This window comes from Cibotium barometz, chromosome 31 (assembly GCF_041138505.1).
Source record: "Cibotium barometz isolate CiBa-2024 chromosome 31, ASM4113850v1, whole genome shotgun sequence".
In the NCBI taxonomy this organism is placed as follows: domain Eukaryota; kingdom Viridiplantae; phylum Streptophyta; class Polypodiopsida; order Cyatheales; family Cibotiaceae; genus Cibotium; species Cibotium barometz.
The window spans coordinates 36,446,448-36,459,290 of record NC_141076.1 but is presented as its reverse complement, the minus strand read 5'-3'; the positions used below and the strand labels follow the sequence as shown (position 1 = coordinate 36,459,290).

The 12,843-nt window shown below is 46.5% G+C and overlaps 1 protein-coding gene across 2 annotated transcripts in view; it reads right to left on the bottom strand.

Annotated features, from left to right (window-relative positions):
• LOC147620815 (Protein kinase superfamily protein) overlaps window positions 1-12,681 on the bottom strand; it is a 131,317-nt gene extending 118,636 nt beyond the window's left edge. For both annotated transcript variants that reach the window (XM_086825091.1, XM_086825092.1), the window contains exon 1: window positions 12,304-12,681. In XM_086825091.1, the coding sequence (XP_086681217.1) occupies window positions 12,304-12,547 (244 nt within the window). In that variant the 5' untranslated portion in view covers window positions 12,548-12,681. The remainder of the gene's footprint in view (window positions 1-12,303) is intronic.
• Between the last annotated feature and the right edge of the window lie 162 nt (window positions 12,682-12,843).

Sequence of the window (12,843 nt, the reverse complement as noted above, 5' to 3'; positions counted from 1 at the left end):
AAAGAACCTCCAGTAGTTGAGGATGTTCTTTCCACGGGGACCTTTCGGAAAGCCAGGCAGGTGGCAGGTGCTTACTTGCAGAAGGAGGTGGTTTCTCCAGGCTTTGTGGTTCCGGACTCAGAGGGGGTGGTTGACAGGTTTCATCAGGTTTCCAGGACTTGTTTGTGCACCGTAACAGGCGTTGATCCTTGTGAGCAGTGTGATGTCTCTGTGATTCAGAAGCTGTATGGTTCATTGATCTGGTTGATGGACACCAGATTGGACTGGAACTTCCTGATGAGGCGGTTGAGCTCATGGTTGCGGATGACTCTTTGGGAGGCAGGATTGCGTTTCCTGTGGTTTCTGCGGCATGCGAAGGATCATGGACTCTTGTACACAAGAGGGGGATTGTTGGATGGAGTCCGACTCCACGGTTGGAGTGACTCGGTTTGGGAAGGAGATCCAGACACGAGGAGATCTACTTCAGGCCCAGGAGCAATTTTACGAAGCAGTAAAGAGGCAGTCATCTTTTGCCTTGTCGAGCACAGAGGCAGAGTACCGGGCTGCTTGTGATGCTGCTTGTGAGGTGGTGAGGATGCAGAGGTTGCATTGCAGGTTTGGGCTTCCACTAGAGGAACCCATGGTCATCCAGAGGCACTTTGTTCGTGAACAGATCGTTGCTGATGACATCTTGCTAGAGTTCTGTTCGACGGAGGACAGTACGGTGGCCCTCTTTACGAGGTCGCTCTCTAAGGATTTGCTCAGGCGGCACCCCAGCTCCATGTGGTTGGTTTCACAGCCAGGAGCTGAGAGGGGGTGTTAGAAGTCATCTCCTGTCCAGTTTTATACACGAGGGCCTTTGTTGTGGGTGTGCCCGCCCTTATGAGGTGTTTTATCATTTTTCCCCACTCTCCGCATTTTTCCCCTATTTTTCCCATTTTTCTGTGGCTTGGGAGGCAGCCCTGAGTTGGCAGGAGGATCCATTTGCTGGCCGACTACATCAGATGTGTGTACTGGAGCTGGCCGACTGTACTTGATGCAGTCGTGGACCCTCAGAGCTGGCCGACTGGCTGCATGCTGCTGACCGACTGTAGATGCAGTCGTGGAGCCTTTTTCAGCAGGCCGACTACACATGTGGGGGCATATAAATAGGGCCCCACCCCCATACCACTCATTGTATCATATCGGGATCTTCTTGTGTATATCAGAGTAGAGTTACACGCCTACATCTCTCTCTCTCTTGTGCTGTTTTTCTGCATGCGTTTTTTTGCTCGTGTTCCCAGATCTGGTCATCATCTCCGCTGCGTATTCTGACAGTTTCTCCACTCTTGACCATATCTTGACACTCAGAGCTATTATTGAGGAGGGCAGATTATATGGCATGAGGATTTATTGTTGCTTTGTGGATTTCCGCAAAGCTTTTGACACAATACCGAGAGCCAGACTGATGCGCAGACTACAGGAGATGGGAGTGCCCACAGAGGTGATTTGGGGAATCATGGATTTATAAAGGACAATTGTGGGGCAGGTACGTACTACTCAGGGTATATCTGAGATGGTTCACTCCACTATTGGGGTGAAACAGGGCTGCCCCCTTTCTCCCACCTTATTTGGGATGTATGTGGATGAGGTTTCGGACTATGTAGAGCGGGAGGGTGACAGAGGAGCACAGCTAGCAGGGACATGGATTCCGCTATTATTGTATGCTGATGATATTGTGCTGATCTCAGATTCTCCAGAGGGGATGCAGCGTCATTTGGATGCATTGCACACGTTTGCACGAGACAGTGGATTGTCTGTTAACCTTGGTAAAACCAAGGTGATGGTGTTTAACACCACAGCACAGTGGGTTAGGAGGTCAGTACCCACCTTTACATATGGTAAGGAGACAGTGGAGTATACAGATGCATATACTTACCTTGGTGTGGTTTTTAGTGGCCCACTATTTTCCTTGAGGAGAGCAGCGGAGACCAGATTGACCAGAGCTTATGCAGCATTGGAGAGACTAGAGAGGATGTGTTCGTAGGTTCAGTTTCAGGAACCTCGAACAAAGCTCTGGCTCTTTGACACTTTGGTCACTTCAGCCATGCTGTATGGAGTGGAGATATGGGGACCCTCAGTGGATCACCACAGCCGAGCTGGTAGCACTGATGGATGGAGACGTATGGAGAGGCCCTTGGTTTCTACGATTTCCCGGATGATTAGGGCCAAGGCCTCCGTACCACATGATATTATCCGTGCAGAGATGGCTGCACCCCCCATTGGTAGTAGAGGCACTCACTCGATCAGTCTCCTTTATACATAGCACTTGGGCCCTCCCTAGAGACAGATATGCTCGCTTAGCCCTGGAGTCTTCACGACAGTTGGCATCACAGGGAGACGGTCATGTTGGTATGCACAGATGACAGCTTGGTTCCAACTGCATGGCTTTAGTATGAATAGGCTACCTCCATTTCAGTACTCCCTGGATGCACCCTCCCTCTCTCTCACACGGGCAGAGATTACCAGACTTATCAGGCAGGACTTGACTCAGCTGGACACTAGGAGGACATGGATACAGCCGACACACGAGCTTGGTACGAAGATGGCTTTCTATAGAGATCATCTTCTCCAGCTCACGGAGGATGGGTTTGTGATTAGACCCAGCTACATGGATACTCATCTTTCTCATGGGGTACAGTGTGCTATTGGTCAGATGCGCACATCCTCACACCAGCTAGAGATTGAGACTGGCAGATTCAGAGGAGTACCAGCTGAGGCCAAGATTTGTGAGCTGTGCCAGATGGAGCCAGAGACAGAGTTACATTACATATGTCACTGTCCAGTATATTATGAGATACAAGGCCGTTTGCACTGCCTGTTTAGAGAGGGTTTCGGACCACTTTCTAGAGTCATGAGATACCAAGATCAGAGATGCCTCGGATTATACTTGCTGGAGCTGCGTAGACATAGAGAGGGTCTCTTGAGAGGGAGGGGATCAGAGAGAGAGAGACACCTACAGAGGCAGATTACAGACTTCTTTCGACCAGAGATTGAGCAGTCACGCCAGCAGGCATTGCAGCTAGCCCCAGAGTATAGCTGCACCAGAGGTACACTGATTGATCGGGCTATAGAGCTGGGGCGGTCCAGGCGCCCCAAGATGAGAGGCCCATCTCAACACCGGCGGAGACTACAACAGAGGATCAGGACCATACTAGCACGGCATGGGAGACGTCCAGTCAGAGTACTCACCATGGAGGACATTGAGGATATCCACCATCGACCGATGAGAGACATCTTTGGATAGTGATGTGTATGATGCTTACCTTTGTTGCTGGAGTTTTCCTCCCAGATGTTATCCATTATGAGCTCCTAGTACCGTACTTTTCCTCATAGTTGTTTCAATTTCAGTTAGTTGTTTAGTTGTTTTTAGCTTTTCTTACACAGACATTGTATCAGATCCACCAATTGTTGTAACCTTTTTGATCTCATAGGTCATTTTGGCCTTCTGAAGACGTTAATATATCATTTCATTTCATTTCATTTCTCTCTCTCTCCGTCTCTCCGGCACACGCTCAAGTCTCTCCCTCTCTCTCCCTATCGCAAAATTGAAACTAAAGGTTGTATAGTATTAGTAAGTGCTTTAATGTTCATTGATGAATCTTCAAACTTCATATTTCAAAATTTTATAAGTAAACTATAAATTTTGTATATATATATATATATATATATATATCGAGGCCAGCGTTCACTACGTTTGGAATCTTTTCAGCACGTTTTCCAAACGTACTAAACGTATCATTCACTACGTTTACTCCATCTAGGCATAGAGAGCTATCCCTTCACCCCTTCGACAAAGGAGCATTCCGGTGTAACAACAAAGTGAGGACGCGACGGACGAGCTAGCGCACTCACAGTGGGAAGTTGCATTTGCGGCTCTAAGGCAAGACCCAACAACACATTCTTCACCAAGGCTAAGGTACGCTCTTGACTTGGACAGAAGGCTATCCATGTACAAATTACATATCCATTAGAAGAGAGATGTCTCGACCAAGTGTGAGCATATCCCTCAAGATGTAGAGTAGCGGAATAGCCTTTATCCCTATCACTCCTTGGATTGAGCTAAAAACTTTGAGACCTTTGAATTCATCATGATCCGCTTGGTTATTGGCAGTAAGTCTCCTATTCCAAGTACCATCCACCATAGGCTCTTCAATGACAATCCTCTTGCCTCCTTTCATCCTTTGTTGTTGGTAAGCACCATAGGGTGGTAGATTTTCCTTGCCTTGGGCCATGAATTCCTCTTCTTCATAGGTCCCAAAATTAGTTGCTTTGAAGTTTCCCCACGAATTTGTCGGAATATGCAGCGGAGATGAAGACAAAATCTGAGAACACAAGAGCAAGTGCACTGCAGAAAAATACAGCAATAGAGAAGGAGAGAGAGAGAGGCGTGTAACTCTGCTATATATACACAAGAAAATCCCGAAGACTGAATACTACAAGTGGGGGAGCAAGGGGCCATTTTATATGGCCCCTGTGATCCAGTCGGCCAGCAGTAAGGACAGCCGACAGCAACATAACTTGCTGAACTCCAGTCGGCCAGCTTCAGTGAGTCGGCCATCACACGTGTGAAGTCGGCCAGCAGCAGAGAGAAGCAAGGAGCGGCAGAACCAATCGGCCATCACCTGGATCACTCCAATAAGCACAGGACAACCTCCCACACCTAGTAAAAATAGAGAAAAATATGGAGAGTGGGGAAAAATGAGAAAACACCTAAATCGGGCGGGCACACCTTGTAATATACAGAGAGGAGATGACTGCTAACACTCCCTCTCAACTCCTGGATGTGGAACCAACCCCAGGGAGCTGGAGTGCCGCCCGAGCATAGCGTGAGTTAGAGACTTCGTGAAGAGGTCCACCGCATTGTCCTCCGTCGAACAATAAAGAAGCAAGATGTCACCAACCAAGATCTTCTCACGTACAAAGTGATATTGTATCTCTATGTGCTTGGTCCGAGCATGGAAGACCGGGTTCTGAGCAATAGCTATACAGCTCCGATTATCGCATTGGATGACTATGGACTCCTTCTGTGGAAACCCAATCTCGCCAAGCAACCTCTGCAGCCACAACCTCGCAAGCAACACCACAAGCAGCCCGGTACTCTGCCTCTGCCATCAGGAACTATCTCCAACCTACCCTCACTGTGAACTGGGATAGTGGATGTATCCCTAGTAAGACTGTGACGAGAATACCTGCTGCAGAGATCCTGTAAATCTGAACGTGCGTGGAAGCACCACTGTCTAGAATCCACTCCGGAGTATCCGTAGCGGAGGGTCAACCAAATTGGTGATTAGGCTTGCGGACAGGAACTTTGCAAAACCCATGGGCCTAATGCATGACCTCAAGGCAAAAGTTTGTGACATGACATTCCACCTCACATTTGTGGTCATGGACTTTCGTAATGCCGCCTATGATGCCATCTTAGGTCGGTCCTTCATGAGACAAACACCGGTGCACAAAAGCTAGAGTCTTCACGATTGCTGCTGAGGATTCTGCACCCTTCTCGATGCTCCGCTTAGGACACTGCCTCCAATAGTGGCCTTTCTCGCCACAATCATTACAGGTCCTTTCTACCTTGAGTTTCTCACGGTCTGAGTCGGACATCTTCTCAGAAGACTTCTCGGATGAAGCCTTCCCTTTGCCCTTGTTGTTACGGCCTTTTGACCAATGGCCAGTTAAGGCCTCCGAACCTCCGCCCTGTGGAGGGTTCGAGAATCTTTCCTCCTAGTCCAAGACCATGGGCACAAGCTCCTTCCATGTGATGGTGCTGAGCCTGCCACTAGTAATCAAAGAAGAGTAAAATGCTAAGTACTGAGAGGGTAAATGCGACAACAACATGATGGCCATATCCTCCGATGATATCTCCTACCCAACCGAGAGAACTTCCTGCTGAAGAGCCTGCAGCTTGTTGATGTGCTCCCGCATCATCGACGACTTTAGAGGATTCATCACCCGTATCTGTACTTCCAAGGAGATTCTCTTCATGGGCGATACCCTGTTACAGAGAGAAGCCAAATGCTGCCATATACCTCTGGCTAGCGTCATATGCTTGATATGATTGATTACCTGCGGTGTGCAGTTGAAGAAAATGAAAGAAAAGACCCTGGCGTTGACACGATCCCACAACTGTGCCTGTGCCTGTGCCTGTGCCTCGCGTTCCTTCCGAATCGAGGGTAACTCCCCTTCCTCTAACTCCGGCCATGGAACCCCAACAACAATGAAATCAACAAGGTCATAAGACTCCGAAACAAATTCCATCATTACCTTCCATATGCCGTAGTTGTTCCCGTCCAACTGACGGTCCACTGGGAACGTGGGGAGTGTCGCGATCTTCACATGCTTCCCAGCCATCTCAAGTAGATCTGCCATTGCGGGAGTGTAACTGAAAAGGGTGGGTGGGTGGGTGGGAAAAAAGAACTTCTTAAACCTGCAAGTGGCTGTCCAGCAAATCAACCCGCCTTCCCGAATGGTCCAAAACAGTACACCAATCAGCAACAAAACAGCCCCCCTCTTGCTCACACAATTCCCAAGATTTATCAAGAGCCTAGAGCTTTGATACCATGTCACAATATGCAACGGAGATGAAGACAAAATCTGAGAACACAAGAGCAAGTGCACTGCAGAAAAATACAGCAATAGAGGAGGAGAGAGAGAGAGGCGTGTAACTCTGCTATATATACACAAGAAAATCCCGAAGACTGAATACTACAAGTGGGGGAGCAAGGGGCCATTTTATATGGCCCCTGTGATCCTATCGGCCAGCAATAAGGACAGCCGACAGAAAAAAGGGACACCCGACCTGCTGAACTCTAGTCGGCCAGCTTCAGTGAGTCGGCCATCACACATGTGAAGTCGGCCAGCAGCAGAGAGAAGCAGGGAGCAGCAGAACCAGTCGGCCATCACCTGGATCACTCCAAGAACCACATGACAGCCTCCCACACCTGGTAAAAATAGGGAAAAATATGGAGAGGGGAAAAATGAGAAAACACCTAAATCCGGCGGGCACACCCACACCAGAGGCCCTGGTGTAAATATACAGACAGGAGATGACTGCTAACAGAATTGTCTTGCCCTTTGTCTCTTCACGAACTTCAAAGGAGGCTCATGGATTGAAGAGTCTTTGCTTGCCTTGTGAATTTCTTCACAAGGCAAGCAAGAAATGTAAACCCACTCTTCATTTCTTGTGCCAAGAACCCTTATCTTCTATCAAGGCGATCAAACATGCCTTCAATCATGGACTCTTGTCTTCTATCCAAGCCATCAACCATGCAACACATCGCCAATATGATCGCTTGCAAGTCCTTGCTCACACCTCTTTGTTCCAAAGCAACACTATTGCACTTTGATTAGCAATCCCACCATGATTCACATCCAAATGTACATTTTCTTCATTTGCAACATCAGTGTCATCATGAGGGAAATGACCGTCTTCCATGGCGCGTATTTGCTCTGCTACTTGAAAATCTTTCACCTTGAGGTTTGTTCCTACCTCTTCCCATGCCGGTACTCATGTGGGACTTAGGCCAACCAAACGGTATCCGAATGCAATGCTTGATGGCTCAAAACAAAGTTTGAGTGACAAGCTTTCCAGGTCTACACACCTTTTCTGATTCCCAAGTCCAGACAGCTCTCTGTTTTTGGGCTGCGTGCAACCAAAAACCACCAAATGGATGGGATAGACGTCTCTGAATCAAGCACTCTTTAGCTTGTTTGCAAGCTTGAAGAATGTCCTTTCCAAATATGCAATCAACATCATTGGGCATCAATTGCATCATCAACACCTTTGTAATAGCATCATCATGTACATGGCAATCAATACCGCAAGACTTCCACAAAAGGCCAATCCAATAGCCAATGCAAGGCTTACTCAATGTCACTACTGGCATACGTTTGCCATAAATGTGGCCTTGTATCTTCGTCTTTCACCACTCCACGCAGTACCTAATCCCCCCATTCCTCGGTTACCACGACCCCAAGGTAATGGAATTCAAGCAAACACTCCCCCTAGGCCCCTTCTTCCGCCTCTTGCCAAGGGTACCTAATGGGTACCTCTCAATTGCATCATCAACACCTTTGTATACTTGCATCATACCCAAGATTGCATCCACATTACTCTATGTCATCATCATGTACATGGCCAATCAATACCAAAAGACTTCCACAAAAGGTCAATGCAAGGCTAACTCAATGTCACTAGTAGCATACATTTGCCATATATGTGACCTTGTATCTTCGTCTTCCACCACTCCACGCGGTACCTAATCCTCCCATTCCTTTGTTACCACACGACCGCAAGGTAATGGAATTCAAGAAAACACTCCCCCTAGGCCCCTTCTTCCATCTCTTGCCACAGGTACCTCTCACACATGTATAAATCGCTTGCAATGGAGAGAGAAGAGTGATCACTTACATGGACAAGCATGGACTCATCGTTCATGCTTCTTGCATCCAATTCAATCATATTCATTGATCCCTTTCACTTTCATCATCAATGCTCCAAATATTCCAAGTCTTCAAGATGTGTCTCTTACCAAGGCTCAAGAACAATAGAACGACACCAAAACTTGGACCAAATGATGCTTCAATCAATCAATTTCATAAAGTGTATGCATATGAAGCATTCAAGAGAATAAATCACCCAAGAGTCACTCAATCCATAGGCATGCTTGCATGAATGCATTCAACAAGGCTATGGAAGCATGAGAATAGCATGGATGCTTGCATTACTTAATAGAATCATGACAAACTTGAAGAATCAACAAGAATCCCTTGTCAATGCTTCATATGTGTCAAGAATGGCAAGAAGCCCTTACTAATGCATCAAGAATGCTCAAATCCTTCAAATCTTGAACCACATAGCTTGCTATGGCTAAGATTCAAGAAAGCCCTTGCCAATGACTTCAAGAAAATCCTAATGCTTCAAGAACCTACACACAACCAAAAATCCTTCCATTGATACTCATAAATGTTTGGTAGAAATCCTATTGAGCCTTCAAGCCTTCAAGATCTTCATTCCCAAGCTCCATGTAGTAGGCGAAATTCGAAAATGGGCCGTGGGCTACGAAATCGTCGCCGCCTTGCATTTGGAGGAGAAAAGGTTGAAAAGCTTGCCCTAAATGCTCCCAAGATCTTGAGCTATGGAAGCTTGGAGCATAAAAGGGAAGCCTAGGGTTTGTGAAAATGCCCAAAAGGTTGCACAAAATTTTTAGAAATTGAAAATTTTAGAAAATGCAAAAATTAGGTTTCAAAAATGCCAAGAAAGGCCAATGAGGTGATAGCTCAAGTGGTAAGATGTTTGACTAGGAGCAGGTCTTGGGTTCAAAACCCCACAAGGTGCTTCCTCGCCGGCATCACCTACGAGCAGTTATAAAAGCACCTACATGCGGGCACCTATGGGCGATGAAAAATTGGTAACTATGGGAGGATCTTGGGCCAAAGGCCAGTCGAAAAAAAAATGCCAAAAATGTGTTCATGCTGCTTCTATTTTGCTCCAAAATTGAACCTTTGGCTAGATCTAGCAAACAAAGAGGGAAGCAAATAGCAAAATAGAGCGAGGGTTTGCAAAAAATATCAAAATTGACATAAAATGGATCAAAGACAAAGCTCTAATACCAATGAAATAGGGGAGATTATACTCATTAACATAGAGTATACACATGAATACTTGTGAAGGGAGTCATCAACATGAAAGCTTGCATTTTTTAGCAAGAAGCTGATTAGTAAAATAATTATCCAAGAGTTCATTTTTTATTAGGGCTTACAACTTCACTTATATAGTGGCTGCCCGTTTCACTCACTTATAGAGCCCATACCCAAACCTACCCTAGTGTGTACATATGAGCTCAGAACCATGGACCCATAGTCCTCAAACCACATTATAGATGGACTGTTTTACTACCTGCAAGATCTGTATGTGTAGTTTATGGACAAGGGACGCCCTCCCGTCAACTTTGCGCGTGAATCTATATTGGACCTTGCTTGATAGGTGGTAGGTGTAACTCTAAACTCTTCCTTTATGCTTGTTAGAGTTATTGCTCATTTTTCTGTACTACAAGCCGGACAAGTTATAAGTGAGTTTGGACATTCACACTCCATTAAAGTGTGGGCGAACAAATTATAAGTGAGTCCAAGCATTTATTAGCCGGCGGCCGACCAGGCTCTCATTAACAGGCACCCTTGCCCGCAATTGTCTGCAACTTCCCTTTGTGGGTGCGCTAGCTCGTCCGTCGCGTCCTCACTCCGTTGTCACACTAGAATGCTCCCTTAATCTCATGTCAACAACACAGTGGGCACCCTCTTATGGGAGAAGTGTGGCCCAATGGCCACCACCTGCAAGTATAGAAGAAGTCTACTCTCTCTATCTCCATTCATGGAAAATTGATGCATTTTGGAGGAGGGGAAAGCAGAAGACCATTTTCAGCAAAACTAGTCCATACACATGCTTACCTGCTGCTCCAACCTTTAATACAGCCTGCATATGATTGCCATGCTTCTGTCCAGCCCTTCTATGTCCTTTTCAGCTGCTTTTTTATGGATCTCTACCTGCTGAAAATGCTTCTGAGCATTTCTGTAATCCAGCACTTCGACCTAAAGTTGATTGGTGCCTACAAACTAAATCACATTCACTGGTAAGAGCTTCTATGAGTTCCTTTAACCTACGCTACATCCATGTACTTGACCATTAAGGTCTCCTGTGTCTCAACCTGGCACACACATGCTTGTGTATGGATGCCAATGGAGCATAACTGCTTGTGGCAAGTCACTGAGGATTGGGGAGCCTGCTTATATCAATTTCCCCTTAAAGCTCCTCCAAAAAAAAAAGTATCCAAGACTAGGGACAGGCGTGGCCTCAAAGCCTCAGGCTTGTCTCGTTATTAAGAGGATCTCGCCACAGCAGTTTGTATAGGTGGAACAAATACTATAAGGAAAGATTACAACACGTTACTAAAGACAGACAGATTCAACCCATCCCCATGATAGAGTCATCACAGTCAGAATACAACAAATTACTAATGACACACGCATTCAACCCACCCCCATATTCATCGCAGTCATCACGCAGATTATTATATCGCCACACATTAATTAACATAATCTGCAGCTCCTTCTATCTAATGTCTAACATCATCATCCTCAATTCCCAAGGTCTGAGTTGTCCGCCCTAAATGGCTGACATGTCCATTTCACCTGCAGAATGTAATCCCCACATCATTTTCAGCTGCAGAACTCTGATGTGTCAGATAGCCCAGATTGCAGGCCCTGCTCCTGATCAAATGTGGTGGAGCAAAAGGCTCCTCCAAAAAAAAAAGTATCCAAGACTGGGGACAGGCATGGCCTCAAAGCCTCGGGCTTGTCTCATTATTAAGAGGATCTAGTCACAGCGGATTGTATAGGTGGCACAAATACTAAAAGGAAGGATTACACACAACACACCCATCCCCGTATTCATCAGAGTCGTCACAGTCAGAATACAACACATTACTAATGACACACAGATTCAACCTGCCCCCATATTCATCGCAGTCGTAATTAAATCACCACACAGTAATCAACATAATCTGCAGCTCCTTCTATCTAAAGTCTGACATCATCATCCTCAATTCCCAAGCTCTGAGTTGTTTGCTCCTAAATGGCTGACATGTCCTTTTCACCTGCAGAATGTAACCCCCACGTCATTTTCAGCTGCAGAACTCTGATGTGTCAGATAGCCCAGATTGCAGGCCCTGCTCCTGATCAAATGTGGTGGAAGCGAAAGGCCATCTGTCAGCCTGTCCCTTGGAAAAGGGCCATGCCTCCTGATGCCCTTTCCCAATGGTAATAGTTTTTTTTGTTTTTAGAGCTGGGGTCAGGGGGGCTGGATCCATCCATGGACTCGAACAGAGAATCGCTTTTGTCATTGACTTCATTGAAAGCAGTTTTACCTCTTGAAACCCCCTTGCCATAGTGCGATTCCAACCTGCTGATTCGCAAAGTTGATTCTCAACAGACTGTATCTTAGAACTCATTGCATCAACCGGCATGAATTGCATAGATGGCTCTGTGGCGGCATTGATCCACTGCCACTCTGTGGACCTATTGTGGTTCCAGGTTGTGTAGTGCCTTAAAGCACCATTATAGATTACTTGTTGTCCAATGTGCACAATACAAGGCATGTTCAAGACAGAAGGAGAGAAGGGTGCGCTTACTCTTCAAGGCTTCTCTTATGGGGACCACTATAGATTACTTGTTGTCCAATGTGCACAATACAAAGCATGTCCAAGACAGAAGGAGAGAAGGGGCGCTTACTCTTCAAGGCTTCTCTTATGGGGACCATGCGGGACTCACTCGGCGACGACGACGACGGCGACGAGACATCGCCGCTGGTTCTGTTGGTTCTCCCAGTAATCCTGACGCCGACGCCATTGAAGCGACGAGCCCGATGCCTTCTTCTCCGCAACCGCGGGCTCAAGGAGCAATCCCTGGTGGAAAAATGCGTGGAGAAACTGAGCTGAGCAGAGGCCGCGTGAGTAGAGATGACAGCAGAATCCATGAAATGATGGAACTTTTTGGAAACTCAGAGATGCTGGCACGCAGAATGCAGCGCGACCGCCATAGTGAAAACAGCGGCATATACAGTGCCCACGGAAGTCATTTTTTGTGTGGTTGTACCTTCTCTCTCATATGGGACTGTTAGATAAAGTAAATTAGGCCGAGTAAATTAGGAAATAAACTAAGCTAAGTAAACTAGGAGTGAAAAAGAAGACCCTATGGGAGATAGTACTAAGGGTTGTCTAGGGCCTTCGTTGTGCCACTTGTCTTTATCCTATTCCTCGACGTGCATTGCTT